This window comes from Pecten maximus, chromosome 3, assembly GCF_902652985.1.
Source record: "Pecten maximus chromosome 3, xPecMax1.1, whole genome shotgun sequence".
Classification (NCBI taxonomy): Eukaryota; Metazoa; Mollusca; class Bivalvia; order Pectinida; family Pectinidae; genus Pecten; species Pecten maximus.
The window spans coordinates 17,038,941-17,060,671 of NC_047017.1; the positions used below are offsets into that span (position 1 = coordinate 17,038,941).

The following is a 21,731-nucleotide window of genomic DNA, read 5'->3' on the forward strand; positions in this document are numbered from 1 at the left end:
GTGTTAAGACAACATTGTTATCATTACAAGACTCTGCGGCACCTGAATATGGACAATCTTCTTACGTTTCTACAGCAACACCTGGTTGACTTGTCGGACATGTTTGTACACCAAAGCTAATTAGCCGATGTACGTGTTATAGAAGTTAATCACCTCTCATCAATATAGATCATGGGCGGGGCAGTGTCCTCTATAGAAGGAGATTGAGCTGGATTCCATGTCAATTGCACAACCAGGGCATCGATAGAGAGCTTGAAACAGATTTATATAGGTGCTACAAAGCTATTACGTCAGCTTGGGTGGATGTGCATGTCATGCTGCACAATCGGCTGTACAAACTGCACATTACAACACTCCTGATCGCATTACGGGATCACTGCGATGACAGTCATATCTTATGTCTGTGACGATGGATGTCATATTCAAAACACGAGATATTCAACACAAGAAGTTTGGTCCCGTGCTTCATAACACTAGTTGTCTCCAGTGTTAAGGCTATATGGATATGTAATATTTCTGACATTTGCTATGTGTAATGTTACCAGGGCCGAGTTTTTCATTGGCAGATAATTTCATGTTTAAGGCGTAAGAAGGAATAATATCCTAGCATTAGGCTTTAAGGACATTTAGTAATTAGTTGGCTCTGACATGCATACATATATCCTTATCATAGGAATGCTACGTATTAAGTTATTACAGAGGCATGTAAAATATTTGTATTTAATTATCATGCTGCAGGTAAATGTACATTGGGATACATGCAGTATGTCACTAAGTATCCATTGCTTCTGAATTATTCCACAATTAAAATTTCGTAAAAGTTTATTACACAAATCACAGGGATTTTAAGGATGATTTTTTAAGGGAGATAACTCTGTAACAAAAATATGTAAATTATTTTAGAAAACTGTTAAATATCCTAAGAAACTACAGTTACAGAAGACCTTGGGTAATGGTATTGTCAAGTGACTTTCGATTAAGTACCATGTAAGTTTCCTTATATAAATGACCTTGATCTATTTCAATGAGACCATTTGTAAAAAAAATCTTCAAAATTTAACTCAAGCAATTAGATCTTGAGAAATGAAAGTTGGGTGTGCATGATGTTGCTTTGGTTGATGTACTATGTTTTTTATGCCAAAAGTCTTCTTTTAGCGCAGGCAGAGGAAATAGTAAACATTTCCATATTTTGCTTTCTCTCTCCCCCCTCTCCCCCCAACTCAATCACGGCCAATTCTAAAAATAATGGAACACCCCCACCCCACCCAACTCAATCATGGCCCATTTTAAATTTTGAAAATAATGGAATCTTGAGCCTAGTATAAGTAACTTGCATTTATGATATACAAAAATATAATTAGATTTCATCATTATTGTGACAAATATTGTCACATAAAATGCACATGAGAGAGACACTGGCTATCTTGGCCTGATCTTGTTTGAGTTAGCCACAGGGCTTTTTTCCCATGAAGTTGTTTATTTCAGTTAAATTGCTATGACCTTCAGGTTTATGTATACACTGGGAAAAAGTTTTCGTGATTCTACATATAGTAGCAGCTAATTTAAGTTATTGTTATGGTCGGGTCAGGTTACGGGGAGGATCCAGGTAAGGGAGGTAACTGTATGTTAAGATCGTGATCAACAGGATATACTCGTGTGTAACACACTGCCACAGGGCCCTTCTAAAGGTAAACAAAGGGAGGGTGTAACTGATAAGTGGGTCAGACATTGATTGGTGAGATGGAGACACCTGGAAGGACAGCCCGGAGATACTCTGGTTGTCAATACCCAGATTTGGACATCTACGTTTGGACACAGAACTATGGGCTTAAAAATAAAATACATCCCGATCTACCAGACAGTAAAGTTTGTAAAGTATTTGTATTCAGAGAATCCAGAGCACCATTTCCAAATGTAGATACTTTCAAGGGTGAGTCCCACAGGAAAAGCATATGACCAGGCCGGCTCAAATATCAGAGTCCCAAAAGTCATTGAAGTAATTCTGTATCTAAAAATATTGAGAATTTTTTATATCTTGTTTAAAAGCCAATACAAACTATTCTAGAGGGAATCTCATTTCTGTCACTTAACACTTCTATACAACTTAGTATTGATTTTGAAATATAAATAGTCATCAGTTTTATTGCTGGGCTGTATATATCCATGAGGACAGCCTCATAGCTTTTAAAAGTGATTGTAATTTTGTATACACACGCATCAATGCCTGTTTATTTAGGAGAGCTTATATGTTTATTATAGAGATAAGAATATCTGTGTTTATTGACTGAGAGTAATCTTGTCTGATAATTTCCTGTGACAGTACGATGGCAGTGTGATATCTTGTTCCTCAGATCTAGAGCACTATATCTATAGAGCTGCTGTCCTACTTCAGTGGTATCTTGGTCATTTTTTTTCTCACATTGACTTGGACTGCTGATAACTCATTAATTTTCAGTAAATTCAAAATATTGATATTAAATTATTTCTTGAAATTTCACATCTGTCTTCAACATATATGGATATTTATACCAGGTACCTATCTACAGTAGACACAGATGTATATATCTCGATGTACTGACAGTCATTACATAGCAGTTATGTCCTGTGGTTAGTGCTGGAATGGAGGGCTGTCATATATATATATATATGTTCTCATTTTAAATAAAGTTATTTTCAGGGTTGAATGAATCAGCTGTGATAAAATCTACAAGTCCAAGAGTCATAATAGTAACCTGTTGATGAGTTTAAGACTGAAAAATGAGTTATCAAATGTTGTTCACATAAAAAACTGGATACCGATGCTGAGACAGTTATAGGACGTAGGGTGGTAAATACAGTTAGTAATGGTAGATAGGTATAGAACACATCATTTTGTTAGTGCTAAAAGACCACATCAATAACTTGTTTCTACTAAAAATAGTATATTTGGCACTAATTCCATAGGCACTGTTATAATTATAGGTGATGAGTTGATAGAGAGTTTGAGAGCATCACTTTGATTATGTGTCAAGCCAAGGTAGATGATTGATTATCTGGTGAGGCACCAGACCGGCCACCTCTGTGTACAGTGTTACTGTGTTAGGGCAGACAGACTATTAAAGGTACTTCAGACCAAATGTGTCTGTTTACTGAGGATTTATCTCTGGTTACTGGAGATAGTTCTTTATAGTTACAGAGGACAGTGTCCATATTAACAAGAGACAGTATCCATAGTTACAGGGGACAGTATCCATAGTTACAGAGGACAGTGTCCATATTAACAGGGGGCAGTATCCATAGTTACAGGGGACAGTATCCATAGTTACAGGGGACAGTATCTATAGTTACAGGGGACAATATCCATAGTTACAGAGGACAGTGTCCATATTAACAGGGGGCAGTATCCATAGTTACAGGGGACAGTATCCATAGTTACAGGGGACAGTATCTATAGTTACAGGGGACAATATCCATAGTTACAGAGGACAGTGTCCATATTAACAGGGGGCAGTATCCATAGTTACAGGGGGCAGTATCCATAGTTACAGGGGACAGTATCCATAGTTACAGGGGACAGTGTCCATATTAACAGGGGGCAGTATCCATAGTTACAGGGGACAGTATCCATATTAACAGGGGACAGTAACCATATTAACAGGGGGCAGTATCCATAGTTATAGAGGACAGTATCCATATTAACAGGGGACAGTATCCATATTAACAGGGGGCAGTATCCATAGTTACAGAGGACAGTATCCATATTAACAGAGGACAGTATCCATATTAACAGAGGACAATATCCATATTAACAGGGGACAATATCCATAGTTACAGAGGACAGTATCCATATTAAAACAGGACAGTATCCATATTAACAGGGGACAATATCCATAGTTACAGAGGACAGTATCCATATTAACAGGGGACAGTATCCATAGTTACAGAGGACAGTATCCATATTGACAGGGGACAGTATCCATAGTTACAGAGGACAGTATCCATATTAACAGGGGACAGTATCCATATTAACAGGTGACAATATCCATAGTTACAGAGGACAGTATCCATATTAACAGGGGACAGTATCCATAGTTACAGAGGACAGTATCCATATTGACAGGGGGCAGTATCCATAGTTACAGAGGACAGTATCCATATTAACAGGGGACAGTATCCATATTAACAGGGGACAATATCCATAGTTACAGGGACTATATCCATAGTTACAGGTGACAATATTTGTCCATAGTTACAGGGGACAATATCAATATTAACAGGGGACAGTATCCATAGTTAAGGGGGCAATATCTATAGTTACAGGGGACAATATCCATAGTTAAGGGGGCAATATCTATAGTTACAGGAGATAATATCCATAGTTACAGGTGACAATATTTATCCATAGTTACAGGGGGCAATATCTATAGTTACAGGGGACAATATCCATAGTTAAGGGGGCAATATCCATAGTTACAGGGGACAATATCAATATTAACAGGGGACAGTATCCATATTTAAGGGGGCAATATCTATAGTTACAGGGGACAATATCCATAGTTATAAGGGGCAATATCTATAGTTACAGGGGACAATATCCAATTATTTACAAGTAACTCTATCAATCGTAACAGCCTGGAACTACTTATGTCCATATTTGCCAGGGACTATATCTATAGGAATGATGTAAGTAGTTCTTAACAGATTGATGGTGAATTGTTAAAGGTCGGATGATTATGTTGTGTTATTCCTGTGTAGATTCATGGTTGCAGAGAAAGCAATCTCATACCAGACTGGTGGTCAGTGAGTAAAAGTGGATGTTGTAGATACCACTGAAGCTCATCAGAGGTCTGGGTAGACCTGTGATGGCATCCCCAATAAGCCAGAGCTAGTTATCTGGCTGTCACTGGCATTGGTCCTGATGTATGGACCATTACACTCACTGAATACAACCAGTATTGTATGGATCAGACCAGCAGATCCAACAAAACATCTATACTGGTGGCACCACACACATCTGTACTGGTGACACCACACACATCTGTACTGGTGACACACCACACATCTGTACTGGTGACACACCACACACATCTGTACTGGTGACACACCACACACATCTGTACTGGTGACACACACCACACACATCTGTACTGGTGACACACCACACATCTGTACTGGTGACACACACCACACACATCTGTACTGGTGACATACCACACACATCTGTACTGGTGACACCACACACATCTGTACTGGTGACACCACACACATCTGTACTGGTGACACACCACACATCTGTACTGGTGACACACCACACATCTGTACTGGTGACACACCACACACACATCTATACTGGTGACACACCACACATCTGTACTGGTGACACCACACACATCTGTACTGGTGACACACCACACATCTGTACTGGTGACACACCACACATCTGTACTGGTGACACACACCACACACATCTGTACTGGTGACACCACACACATCTGTACTGGTGACACACCACACACATCTGTACTGGTGACACCACACACATCTGTACTGGTGACACACCACACACACATCTATACTGGTGACACACCACACACACATCTGTACTGGTGACACACACCACACACATCTGTACTGGTGACACACCACACATCTGTACTGGTGACACACACCACACACATCTGTACTGGTGACACACCACACATCTGTACTGGTGACACACACCACACATCTGTACTGGTGACACACCACACACATCTGTACTGGTGACACACCACACACACATCTGTACTGGTGACACCACACACATCTGTACTGGTGACACACCACACATCTGTACTGGTGACACACACCACACATCTGTACTGGTGACACACACCACACACATCTGTACTGGTGACACACCACACATCTGTACTGGTGACACACACCACACACATCTGTACTGGTGACACACCACACATCTGTACTGGTGACACACACCACACACATCTGTACTGGTGACACACCACACACACATCTATACTGGTGACACACCACACATCTGTACTGGTGACACACCACACACACATCTATACTGGTGACACCACACACATCTGTACTGGTGACACACACCACACACATCTGTACTGGTGGCACACCACACACATCTGTACTGGTGACACACACCACACACATCTGTACTGGTGACACCACACACATCTGTACTTGTGACACCACACACATCTACTGGTGACACACACCACACACATCTGTACTGGTGGCACACCACACATACATCTGTACTGGTGACACACCACACACACATCTGTACTGGTGACACACCACACACATCTGTACTGGTGACACACCACACATCTGTACTGGTGACACACCACACATCTGTACTGGTGACACACCACACACAACTGTACTGGTGACACACCACACACATCTACTGGAGACACACCACACACATCTGTACTGGTGACACACCACACACATCTGTACTGGTGACACACCACACACATCTGTACTGGTGACACACACCACACACATCTGTACTGGTGGCACACCACACACATCTGTACTGGTGACACACCACACATCTGTACTGGTGACACACCACACATCTGTACTGGTGACACCACACACATCTGTACTGGTGACACCACACACATCTGTACTGGTGACACCACACACATCATCTGTACTGGTGGCACACCACACATCTGTACTGGTGGCACCACACACATCTGTACTGGTGGCACCACACACATCTGTACTGGTGACACACACCACACACATCTGTACTGGTGACACACACCACACACATCTGTACTGGTGACACACCACACACATCTGTACTGGTGACACACACCACACATCTGTACTGGTGACACACCACACACATCTGTACTGGTGACACACCACACATCTGTACTGGTGACACACCACACACACATCTATACTGGTGACACCGCACACATCTATACTGGTGACACACCACACATCTGTACTGGTGACACACACCACACACATCTGTACTGGTGACACACACAACACACATCTGTACTGGTGACACACCACACACATCTGTACTGGTGACACACCACACACACATCTATACTGGTGACACCGCACACATCTATACTGGTGACACACCACACATCTGTACTGGTGACACACACAACACACATCTGTACTGGTGACACACCACACATCTGTACTGGTGAAGCACCATACAAATGTCCTCAATTGCAAAAAAGTCAAAAATGTTTTCTTCCAGCAAAACACAAAACAGTCACAAGGCAGTGGTCACAACAAACAAACAAACAAAAACTAGCAGCTTTAATATTTTGGTGTATGCCCACTGTGTACTGATATGGATACTTTGTTGCCTTGATCTGCTACCTTCAGTTGGATTTGATGTGTTGACCCCCTGGGTCTTATTACAGGAATGAATATGGTATTGGTATATGATTCCATGTCTACTCGGACCACTGGTTTAATACTCTGTCCGTATAATTATCCTCGGATTGGGTATTAGGAGTCTAGATGGCTAAGCATTGTGAACTTGCATATTGATAATCATTTCTATAAGTTGTAGTTGTGAACATTCAGTTCTCAGGTGTACGAAAATTTGTGTTTCAGTATCGATATTGATTGCTATAAGCAGATATATGACATTTAGTTCTAAAGCATATTAATTTGTGTCTGGACATTGATAATTATTTTGTTATGCAGTATTTGTGACATTTAGTTCTGAATTGTGTATAGAAATGTGTGTCTGTGATATCCTTATGTCATTGACTCTGTGTGTCCATTGCATAACTTGGTAATTGCTGGTGTGTGTCTTATCGAAGACTGCTGTTGGCACAGACCTGTGCAGAAATAACTCCTGCATACTGGCGCTACTTTATATGCAAAATATGTGATGGATCCATACTCTGTTCAACTTCATATTGTCCTTACTTTGCATTTGTTTAAACTTGATACTACTGTAGTTGAAAGAGCTGGGTTTTCAATTGATTTCTGCAGTAGAGGTCTTCTCTTTATTGAACCGTCATATATTCTCAAATATACCATTAATGATTGCCATAGGCATTGTTGTGTCTTGAATTGAATCCAAGGTTAAAATACCCTTATGTCTTCGCTTGGTGTAGAACACATTTAACTTGGTGTCTTCACTGAAGTTCATAGTATGAAACATAAGAAGGAAGTTGTGACAATATCGACATGGGACTTGTGTGGTTGTAAGTTTGTAGAAGCTTCTGTGCTACTCATACTGTTCTCCTGGTTTCAGTGGCTGGGAGAGAGAGTTTTCTGCCTCAAAACTCCTTTCCAAACGAGCAGTACCCTGGGGATTCATAAAACAGCCAGCATTCAGAACATATGCACTGCTTCAATTGTTGCATTGTAGTGTAATAAGTTTTAAGTTGAATTATAAACACAGCCGATAGGAAAATCCAGATCTCAATTTGAATAGGTTTCCATCGTTTACAGAGGAACAGTGTACACATTAATAATAAACAGACTGCCTCCTGTATCTGTTTTGGTGTCCTGTAAGGTTACATAAGCAGGAAGCATTTCTTCTCAATGATACACTGTGGGGTATACAAGAAGCGTAGAATATGGCTAGGACAGGCAACATTCTTATTGATTTTACTCTCATTTAACGTCAGAAACAAAGGAATTTCATTGGAGCATGCAAAAACTGAATAGCGTTGTAAATGGTGGGTCTAAGAGACCCCAGGCTTTGAAAATGTCTGAATTGTGGAGTTCCAAGAATAAACTTTGTGTACGTTTAGAATACCAAGAACTGCCTGTCTCATTTGTGTATTTGGGATGAACCGATCTCCCGGAGACCAGAAAGTGCACTACACTTGCATGTACATTTATCAAAACGTCTAGGCTAAAAAAATCAAAAATATTAAATACAATACATCTCAGAAATAAATGCTTCCAAGTTTGAAAAATGATGGAAATTAAAATAAGATTTAGCAATCTTATTTGATAGAAAACATGAGAAAGGAGAATTTATCTTTTTGCTGCAATTATAATTGACAAGAAATCAATATTAATAAATTAATCTTTTGGTTATAGTTTTAAGCCCATGCAAACAATGATGTCTCTGAAGTACAGACAAAAATGGCTACATGTAACTGTACAATGATCATATCAGGTTGTGCCTTTGTTGGAGACAATCTTTACAGTCACTGAGAAACACTTTTTATTGTCACATATACCTCTCAAGGTCTACAAAAGAAATCATCTGTTTAGACAGGATTTTGGAAGTATATTGTACCTGAAAGCATGATTTCAACCTCAAATGACAATTTTCTGCTGTACATAGGGATGAACTCGTAAAATCATCAATTTCTGGCCTTTATAGTTTGCTCTGTATCAACATATATAATTATGGAAGGATCTTTTTTGGCAAAGTTTCATGTTACAATCTAAAACAATATTCAAATTTTGGATAGCCTGATGTACAATGTTCTGTTTTTTTGCAATAGTTCTTAATTGTTTTTGAACTTTTGAATTTGAATTTTTCAGAGCTCTACGATTTTGTTTTTGAACTTTGAATTTGTATTTTTCAGAGCTCTACGATTGGAACCCCGGTCACCCTCAAGGTGGACCCGAAGGGCTACATCCTGTACTGGAAGGATCAAAATAAGGTATTGTAGGGGACGTTTTATTCTATCTACCAGTGGGTAGACATTTAATGTACAAATATTCTCCTATCCTCTTGGGTTTATCTTTAATTTGTTATGATACAGAGTTAAAGGAGAAAAATGAATGTGTAAAAAAAAATGTGAATCCTTGTGCTTGTTTATTTTGATGAATCTATTAAAATTACTGATTTATTTTGACGATTGAGTTGACATGACATACACACGCTCGACAGCAAATGGCCGTAACACTATATAGCTTGTATCCAATTGAAGGTGTCTTCGGTTCTCATAACTGGCTACCATTGTGACGAATCTAGATCTGTAAATAATCACTCTGTGTAGGCAGATAGGAGGCGATAGTGTGAAAGAGCCGATATATATATACAAGTAATCATATTCTAGGTATATCCGTGGGAGGTGACAACCGATATATTAGTAAAACAGCTAATATGGTGATTACATATAAAATTGCTGGTCATATTGTGGAAATTAAAATATATGGTTATATATACAGTATCTATATTTATATATTATATCATGGATTAAAGACACGTGTATACTTTATACATGCTTTTTACAGTAGGCTTAGATCTCAAACTATAGTTGTATTCAACAAATATTATGGATTAACTATTCACCAAAAACAAATTTTGGAAAACACTTTGATCATTGAAATTTTTGTGAACGAAAACAAAATTAAATTAAATAATTTTGTAATTTAGGGTCAGAATGTCAGATCTTGGTACCTTTAATTGCTTGAATCAAGAAATTATCTTATCGTAAAATTATGACTATCAAGTGGAAGATTTTATTGAGACAGACAAGATGAAGGAAAATACATTGGTTAGGGAGAGATATATGTTGACATAGATGGGGACAGCTCTTACAACCAAATATACAGAGTGCAGACATATGCTGCATTGTGGAAACAGTAAAATGAATTTATCACACATCAACGAAGATCCAGGCATCTGTTGAAATCAATTTAAGTGACCATTCAGTTGTCGTAATGTAAGGGAGGGTTTTTCCTTTCAATTTCATTTGGAATGAGGAAAAAATATTCTTCTGTTATGTTTCAAATTGATTTCTAGAGTTTCATGAAGAAATAATTACTTCGGAATTCATTTCAGGCTTTATAAATGCTTTTGGACGAGATAAAATGAGGAAATTTGTCATCTACAGCATTTATACTCATGTAGTTGTTTGTATCTACTGTGTTATTCTATAGAATTGATGTGTTTGGTTCTCGGCAATTTGAACACCAGATGTTAATATCCTAGATTGGATTCTAACACAGGGCCCAGGCAGCCAATCAAAGCCCTTTCTCTAAAGTCTAGCCTTGAATGAAAACCTTTGTTGTAGAGAGCTGACAGTCAACATAAATGCATTGTACGATTTCGTAAGGCAACTAGATATGATCTTTAGTGGGGGCTCAAATTCTTGATAAAACTTGTTTATGTTCTACTCTGTTTACAAGCTTCGTTACAAAATGATTTCAGACTATCTGATGTTTCCTATATTTGAGTGAGATATAGAATTGAAGTGTGAAGCACTATATACTGATCAAACGTATTTATGAACACTTTACCAAGAATTCTGACATTCTGCTCTGAAGTTCTCACTAGGTACTGATCAAAAGTATATTGATCAATGAAATAAAAAATAAAACTACAATGCAGCTCTCTTCTTTCAATGACTGTCTTAATATATATCCAGAATTAATTTATATGGCAAAAATAAAAATTTAAAATTTAAAAAAAAAGTGAAAGAAAAAAAAAGGGAAAATCTCTTCTGAAAAAGTAGAAAAAGAAAAACCTCAGAAATTGATATTTGTTGTATATATAATGTACTTGCATTCAATTCTGTGTTATTGTCTCAATATAAATTTATTTGTTTTTTTTTGGACTGAGGTTTGTTGTCTGGAAGAGCCAGGAAAAATACATAAACACAGAAACCTAATATTTAATCAGACTTCCTTCAATTTGACATTATAAATTACAACATGTCTGGTGTATTTATGGGAAACACCCTAGCTACCAGTAATACTGAATAACACCAGTTCTCCAAGAAAATCTCATCAGCTGATGTTTGACCTCAGCACATCTTCAGGTCCGGGTAAATTACTGTATGTCACAAAAACATTTACCTGAGAACGTTTTTTGACTAAATTCAAACGTTTTTTTGAAGTTTGCATTTATTCTGTAATTCTTTAGTGAGGAATTTATTTCTCTACATAAATACTTTTCTTTTTTTATTTCTGATACATCCTGCTTGTCTTTATCAAATCATGAAAATTCTGAATTTTCAATTAAGAGGTGTTGAAAAACTTGTAATACCTAACTAGGCCAGACTTGGCAGCCCTTATTTTTGACCAGTAAGGTCATTGAATATGTGCAGTGACATCCTTTTGACAGATTTATAAATGCAGGCCACACATTTTCAGACAAATTGATTTGTGATTTAGAAGATCATTCCATGATAGACTTTGGACCAACATCTTTAGACCATGGCCATCGTTTTACCAAAAAGACTCGACAAGAGCAGAGACTCATGGGTTTCTGTCAATGCAGACCATTCGACTATCTGGTTCAGTGACTGATTTCAGACAACAAGTTAAAGACCAATTTGATTATATTTGAGACAATTACTTTCAGGCCACTTATTTTGAGACCATTTTCTCTGTGGCCTGAATATTTATGTAGACTACATGTTTTCAGACCAATGACTTTGTATATGATGATAACTATGCTTCTACACTACGGCTTTCTATTCTGAACTGGTGTACGTCTCTCTATTATGGCTGCCATTTTACATTGTATAAACTATATACGACTTTATTTACTTGATGAATTGTAAAGATTTAACAGGTAAATAAGCCATGACTGATATTAGAACCACTCTTTATTTTTTCAAATTTTCAATACCTGTATCATTCTTTATGGCCAACATCTCTATGTATATATACTTAACCAAAAAATAAACACACAGAGACATTTGAGGAACTTTATTGTCAAGATTTGAGATCATCATGACAAAATCTTTTTAATATATGTATTTACCTTCAGATCAATATATATATATAAAAAAAAAAAAAAAAAAATTGGAAAGGAATTTAGTTTTGATCCAAAAATCCACGACAAAAACACCCGTACTTCTGTCAAACTTGGAGGAATATCGGCTATTGATACGCAGTGTGTCGCGTACCCATGTGCTAGGAAAGCCAATTCATTTGTATTCGCCTGTCCGCAGTGTTGAGCAAGGTCCAGCATATGATGTACAGGCCTTCAATCTGCTTCAGCTCAATTGGTTTGGGATTGTTTTAGAGCTGATGGACACACGATTACGATCAACCAGGTTTCCTACACTTTATACGCTATCTGAAAAACGATTGCAAAAATGTGCTAGGCGTATCGTGTAATCTTAATGTGGCGACGTCATGCATCGATACCCGATGTGCTGATGATTTTGCCCGTCTGGACCTGTAGAACCACATGGTTATATGTCCAAAATGTCTGGTGACATTCACCTGATCATGGGCTTGCAAAGTTATGGGAATTCCTATTTGATGTTCCTTTAAGCCATATCATTTTCGGTGTTTTTGACATCAATGTCGCAGATTTCTTGCTTGACGACAGATGTATTAAATTAGTGTTGAATATATGAGAAGGATAAAATTCTTTTTGTAAAAAGTACACCAAAAATACCGATAGACTGGTATGTGACGGATGTATTCAATTCTTTTTGAATATGTGAATTACAATTCTTGGTGTAAAAAAATATTTAACCATTCAATTGCTTTGTTTGGACACACCTGCCTGAGGGTGGTGAAGATACTCCGAAATGCAGGAAGTGCACCAGAAGACAAAAAGCCGTTTGTTTGGACGCACCTTGTCGTCTGGTTTAAGTTACGTAATTTGTATCCTTTGGATTTCTCGGACAATAGCTCTAGACTTATAACAATGCTTATGCAAATTTATTGTTGTGGTTAAGAAAATAGATGAAATACAAATGTTTACAACTGTGTGTTTATTGTTTGGCTTTGTATGAATTTAATAATGTTTATAATATTAAGAAGTACTCCTCTGTGACTATTGAAGAAAGTATCTTTACTCTGTACAGTGAAACCTGATTTTACTGACTCTATAACATATACTCTGTACAGTGAAACCTGATTTTAATGACTCTAAGTTTAATATAAATCCCCTTAGTTTTGTAAACACAGTCATATTTCAATCTTATCCTCCAATATGACTAAATGTTTTAGCCCCTTTCCCTTTTGATGTCACTAAACTGACACTAAATTATAACCTGAATATACTGACGCACTGTCTTAAACGACTATATATTCCCTCCTTTGATTCCACTAAAATATCTATATCCCAACCTTAATATACTGATGCACTGTCTTGTATGACAAAATATTCCCTCCTTTGATGCCTCTGAAAGATCTATATCCAAACCAGAATATACTGACGCACTGTCTTATACGACTAAATATTTCAGCTTTCCCTCCTTTGAGGCCACTAAACATCTCTATCCCAATGAATATACTGACACACTGTCTTATACGACTAAATATTCTAATCCTCCTTGGTTTTGGTAAATTGATACAGAGTCATACAAGACCTATTTTTTCTACTGATTTCCCCCCAATCTCCTCGACCAGTAAAGTCAGATTTCACTGTTGTTCCTCTCTATTCACCAAACTTGATTCTGTGCGACTAATTTTCAGACGAGTGTGGATGGCACAGTAAGTATCAGCTGAATGACGCTGCATGGTATCCAGGAACATTGATCGTATTTGATTTTGATTTTCAGTTTTAATGATTGTTTTATACACAGGTCATGCATGCTGCATCACAACAAGTTTCTTTGATGTTTAATTTTATAGTTTAAACATTTTTTTATTTCACGTCGAGTCTCGGTCATCCACTGTACGGATGAAATATATTAGCAGCCCCACCCATTGTTAACTCCTAGCCTTTGTACGTTGTGCATTACTACAATAGCTGTTCAAAATCAGGAATATCCTGCCTGCATGTTAGATCATGTATTAAATGTTGGAGATGAGTTTGACGATTAGAGTAGCTATTCCTATGTCGGTGAGTGGTACACATCACAAGACTGCAGTCTCGGGGGGAACTACCATGTGATTCATAATCAACTCCCCCCATCAATTTCACTGCAATACAGGTTTTTCTCGGTTCAAGGTTAAGTTGATGAAATCGGTTAAATATTCGAACAACTTCTTAATCATTGTGCTTTGTTTATGGTGATAAATGAATATTGTCTTTATCGTGAAATTCGGTTAAATAAATTCAAACAACTTCTTAATCTTTGTGATTTATTAATGGTGATAATTGAATATTGTCTATACAGAAAAAATCAGTTTAAATATATTATAATGATATATAATGATATATAATGATAAATGAATGAAATTTATTCTCATGAATATATGTGGTAGTGATATACTCTAGTGAAATATTTTGGAACTTATAACTAGGAATTTTACAACATATAGAATAGTGAAAAAAAGCTTAACATTAGCCATGGTTTACATACCTACCCAGTATATCGTAAAACCATCCATGATATTTTATTTATGATTTCTCCTTGGTTTATGATGAAAGATAATAAAAAAAATCTGTTTAACATCATCAGTGTTTGAGGTTGTGAGCTATTTGTGTGTGGTTTTCTGGGTGGGGCAGGCGATACAATGATCTGCAGTTAAGATAAATTTGAAATACATTCATCATATCCAGGACATGACAATTTGAATGAAACTTGCTCCTTAACTTAGCATTTTATCGTCCCTTGCTCCTTTCAGTTTCAGCTCTACAGACATGCAATATGATGCATGAGAAAAATTACATTATAACTGGGTTCTGAAAGACTGCTTTACTTATTATATCTATATTGCCAGGTATTTACAATACCAGATAGAAATTAATGTTGTATGGTACATTATTAGTACTGTTATTTAATTGTATGGTACATTATAAGTACTTTTATTTAATTTCCATATTTGATAATTTACCAGTCATAATGTATCACCTATTAAGGTCAGCATTATTAGCACTAGCTGGAATGAGTGATGACACACCCTGTCTCCTTGTATTTCACAGCACCGAGCATGTCTGCTATATACTTGATACTCAGGGGAGTTCACAGTTTTATGATATAAAAGGATCTGGTGTCGTATCAATAAATGTATGATCCATTGTCCATTTTGGTGCCTCCTGATGTTCATCTGTCTAAGTTGCCTTTTTATTGTGGCATTTAACTGGTAAAAAATAAACTATTAATCGTATATTGATAATTCAACTTTAAAAAATCTACATTAATTACAATAGCAATAGCTACAGGTAGAATGAGAATGTATGGTATCCAACTGGCTACACACAACATGTCTCACATAGGGATTACACACAAGTTGTCTCACATAGAGACTACACACAAAGTGTCTCACATAGAGACTACACACAAGGTGTCTCAAATAGGGACTACACACAAGGTGTCTCATAGAGACTACACACAAGGTGTCTCACATAGGGACTACACACAAGGTGTCTCACATAGGGACTACACACAAGGTGTCTCACATAGGGACTACACACAAGGTGTCTCATAGAGACTACACACAAGGTGTCTCACATAGAGACTACACACAAGGTGTCTCACATAGGGACTACACACAAGGTGTCTCATAGAGACTACACACAAGGTGTCTCACATAGGGACTACACACAAGGTGTCTCACATAGAGACTACAAACAAGGTGTCTCACATAGAGACTACACACAAAGTGTCTAACATAGAGACTACACACACGGTGTCTCACATAGAGACTACACACAAGGTATCACATAGAGACTACACACAAGGTGTCTCACATAGAGACTACACACAAGGTGTCACTCATAGAGACTACACACAAGGTGTCTCACATAGGGACTACACACAAGGTGTCTCGTAGAGACTACACACAAAGTGTCTCACATAGAGACTACACACAAGGTGTCTCACATAGAGACTACACACAAGGTGTCTCACATAGAGACTACACACAAAGTGTCTCACATAGAGACTACACACAAGGTGTCTCACATAGGGACTACACACAAGGTGTCTCACATAGAGACTACACACAAGGTGTCTCACATAGGGACTACACACAAGGTGTCTCACATAGGGACTACACACAAGGTGTCTCACATAGAGACTACACACAAGGTGTCTCAAATAGAGTCTACGCAAGGTGTCTCACATAGACTACACACAAGGTGTCTCACATAGACTACACACAAGGTGTCTCACACAGAGACTACACACAAGGTGTCTCACACAGAGACTACACACAAGGTGTCTCACATAGAGACTACACACAAGGTGTCTCACACAGAGACTACACACGGTGTCTCACACAGACTACACACAAGGTGTCTCACACATAGACTACACACAAGGTGTCTCACATAGAGACTACACACAAGGTGTCTCACATAGACTACACACAAGGTGTCTCACATAGAGACTACACACAAGGTGTCTCTCATAGAGACTACACACAAGGTGTCTCACATAGAGACTACACACAAGGTGTCTCCCATAGAGACTACACACAAGGTGTCTCACAAAGAGACTACACACAAGGTGTCTCACATAGAGACTACACACAAGGTGTCACACATAGAGACTACACACAAGGTGTCTCACATAGAGACTACACACAAGGTGTCTCACATAGAGACCAAACACAAGGTGTCACACATAGAGACTACATACAAGGTGTCTCACATAGAGACTACACACAAGGTGTCTCACACATAGACTACACACAAGGTGACTCACATAGAGACTACACACAAGGTGTCTCACATAGACTACAAACAAGGTGTCTCACATAGAGACTACACACAAGGTGTCACACATAGAGACTACACACAATGTGTCTCACACATAGACTACACACAAGGTGTCTCACATAGACTACACAAGGTGTCTCTCATAGACTACACACAAGGTGACTCACACATAGAGACTACACACAAGGTGTCTCACATAAACTACACACAAGGTGTCTCACATAGACTACACACAAGGTGTCTCACATAGACTACACACAAGGTGTCTCACACAGAGACTACACACAAGGTGTCTCACATAGAGACTACACACAAGGTGTCTCATAGAGACTACACACAAGGTGTCTCACATAGAGACTACACAAGGTGTCTCACATAGACTACACACAAGGTGTCTCACATAGAGACTACACACAAGGTGTCTCAAATAGAGTCTACGCAAGGTGTCTCTCATAGACTACACACAAGGTGTCTCTCATAGAGACTACACACAAGGTGTCTCTCATAGAGACTACACACAAGGTGTCTCACATAGAGACTACACACAAGGTGTCTTGCATAGAGACTACACACACAGTGTATTACATAAAGACTACACAAGGTGTCTCTCATAGACTACACACAAGGTGTCTCTCATAGAGACTACACACAAGGTATCTCACATAGAGACTACACACAAGGTGTCTCGCATAGAGACTACACACACAGTGTATTACATAGACTTTACACAAGGTTGTACTTAAGGGTTATCTATATGGGAGATTGTTGAATTTTAAGCACAAATAATCATCTACAAATTTGCATAAAAATAGTCATGTTATATACTGAAATGTTTGTTTGGACATGTGTTTTTTTCAAAATCAAAAATAATTTGCTGTAGATGTTAACAGTTTCTTCTGAAGAGTTACTTGTTGGTAAGATGTTGCAGGGAAGAGTTTTAAGTCACACAAATAATCAAACCTGAAAAACAGCCATGCTGTTTATGATGCTCACAAGTGACTATATGTTCTTTTTGACCTTGAAATGTAAATAACGGTTTTGAATAATATTACACAGATATGGGATAAAAGGAGGCATTTCAATCAATAAAAATGCTCCTATATCATACTTTTAGACATCTGATCATTGTAAGATATGTTTAAGACAAATTGTTAAAATTGGTGAGTTTTGGTCCTTTTTCAGAATTATGCATCTTTTACCAAAAACAGCCTTAAGCTTCTTGTCATGTCCAGATTTCTTGATAGTGTGTAATAAGAGCATTTTAGATGTTTGAAATGCATCTTCCATTTGCATTATAAAGTCAAATCTGGTCAAACCAATTACTCCTATTGTATGGTATAGACATTTAAATCAAAATTGAGTGGCTATTTTATGCAATATATGTGATACATTTAATGAGCTCATTGTGTCCCCCTGAACATGCATTTTTCACATGCTTTGTTGAAACTTACAAACAGCTTAAATTAAATGTCAACAGCAAGGCCCATGATAAGCCATGATACATACAATGTACTAAAAAATGATCACAATACTTCCGTTAAATTGCTCCATAGTGGAGATTTATAGGCTTGTAAAATATAACTGGTACAGATGCCCCTTAATGGCCAAGAGAAAGGACATTGTTGTGTTGTTTGTATTTTGTAGGGAACTAAGTTTAACAAGATCATTATACTTGTGCAGACTTCGAGGTAGCTACACTTTACAAGACCCTCTTGTAACTACCTGCTCTGAAGGCAAACAATATATTGAAGAAACTAAACATGTATACATTAGAGGACATAGAGACGGCTCTGTAGCAGTCCATGACAACCACCAATCACACTGGCTGTGGGATGTGCAATACCCAGGCATTAAAACAATACACACAGCAAAGAGTTCATGAGTTTATGGTCAGGTGTCTTACAGACAGACTACACACTGGGTTTTGGCTGAATGTCTTTCATATGGCTGTACACACAAGTTTGCTTGCTAACCAGACCTTATATACACCAACTATATAATGTTGAATGTCAGTGAGTACCAGTTTTATAGACTCTGTCTGGGGACCGAACCAGTGACCTCCTCACCAAGACAGATGCTCAACACCATGGCCAAGAGTGAGGTTTGGCCGAGTGAGCGAGGTACTGGTAAAGTGATAAACTTTTGGCTTTGAAAGAGATAGGTTAGATTATGAACTGTAAATTGTATGCATAGGTCTGTAGCAAGAAAACAGGCTGTTAGACTGACCAGAATACAGGCTGTAATACTGACCAGAATACGGGCTGTAATACTGACCAGAATACAGGCTGTAATACTGACCAGAATATGGGCTGTAAGACTGGCCAGAACACAAGCTGTAAGACTGCCAGAATACAGGCTGTAAGACTGGCCAGAATACAAGCTGTAAGACTGGCCAGAATACAGGCTGTAAGACTGACCAGAACACAAGCTGTAAGACTGCGGGCTGTAAGACTGGTCAGAATACAGGCTGTAAGACTGGTCAGAATACAGGCTGTAAGACTGGTCAGAATACCGGCTGTAAGACTGGTAAGAATACCGGCTGTAAGACTGGCCAGAACACAGGCTGTAAGACTGGTCAGAATACAGGCTGTAAGACTGGTCAGAAAACAGACTGTTAGACTGACCAGAATACAGGCTGTAATACTGACCAGAACACCAGCTGTAAGACTGCCAGAATACAGGCTGTAAGACTGGTAAGAAAACAGGCTGTAAGACTGGCTAGAATACAGGCTGTAATACTGACCAGAACACCAGCTGTAAGACTGCCAGAATACAGGCTGTAAGACTGGCCAGAAAACAGGCTGTAAGACTGGCTAGAATACAGGCTGTACGTTTGTGGCCAGATAATAGGCCAGAAGTCAGTGGCCTGGTTCTCACATGATACACAAGCCACCTCTTTCATTGGGTTGATGGACGGGATGTAGTGGCCTTCATTACCGTAGCTCTATGCAATGTCCTCAGTCAATTGTCTGTCCCAAGAGCCGCCATATTAGTACAGGCAACATAACACTGTCACAGATATCGCCCTAACAAAGTGTCCCGTAACACTTTTTGATATTGTGGTGACCTTATAGGGCTGATGTCTGACAATGAACACCGCTGACCACGTTTGTGGGACACATTGGCGGCCAGTCACATCTCACAATTAGGTTGTATTGATCATGGTTGCTGAGCATGCAGCTCTGATGAATAGCCCTCAAAATTGATAATTTCCTGTACACAGACTTTATCATTCTTGCCTGAAATCATGCATACATTCAAAAGTCAGGCTGATGGCCAGGGCTAGATAAAACCAGCAAAATCTGGCCATGATGAATTCTCCGTACCCAGGGACTCTGCCTGTAATTCAGACAAATTCTTATCTACGGAATAAAAATGAAGTCAGAATTGAGAGATTTACACTTAAATAATTTACTGTAATCTTCTTGATGTTTTTTTTTTAGTGTTGACAGGAACATCATTGTCATCACCAAGTTGGTAAACAGCCTGTAACAAAACTCATCTTTGTTTAACTTGTATAGTTTTTGACTGTTGGAATACATGAACAGAGGGAAGAAGGTCCGTTAGGTTATCTCTCAATTCGTGTACCGGGCTAACATACACTAACGGCATCAAACTTACATAACTGACCAGAAACATTAAACATTATTAATAATCTGCATCTGATATAATTATAAAGAGATTTTAACCATATGAACATATAATTGTAGTTTGAATCAAACAAAAGTTTTGTACTTCCTTTTATGGCCTAACTTATAACCTAAATTTCTTTAATATTTTTGCCCTTTTCCTTTTGGATCGAGACCTCATCTCTCTTTGGAAGCAGTATAATTTGTATAATGAGCAATATTTTGATAATATATCATGCAATTCACATTTAAGCATCTTGAATTGACCAATCTAAAGTGTTTGTCTGAAGTGTCAAATTGGGTGACCATGTGTAATTTAACAGTAACATGCATGGATCAGGCACAGGTTCTTGCATGAAGTTTACACCTGACCGTAGGAGGTAGAGTCATATAGGTGGTAAGAATCGGTAACTGATAAACTTTACAGTCTTCATTGAGAAATTTGGAACTCCTAGCTTAATACTCTACAGATTTGCTGAACAGGTTATAGGAAAGTTTGACCTATATCTGAGGATATCCTACCCTGCCCCCCCCCCCCCCCCCCTCCTTTCTGCTCTTGAGACTAGATACGTACTATTTTGCCGTAACATGGTCAGTACACA

At 38.2% G+C, this 21,731-nt stretch overlaps 1 protein-coding gene across 2 annotated transcripts in view; it reads left to right on the forward strand.

Annotated features, from left to right (window-relative positions):
* Nucleotides 1-21,731, forward strand: part of LOC117323384 (1-phosphatidylinositol 4,5-bisphosphate phosphodiesterase beta-1-like) — a 100,081-nt gene that overhangs the window by 23,632 nt on the left and 54,718 nt on the right. For both annotated transcript variants that reach the window (XM_033878568.1, XM_033878569.1), the window contains exon 2: nt 9,558-9,635. In XM_033878568.1, coding sequence (XP_033734459.1) covers nt 9,558-9,635 — 78 coding nt within the window. The remainder of the gene's footprint in view (nt 1-9,557; nt 9,636-21,731) is intronic.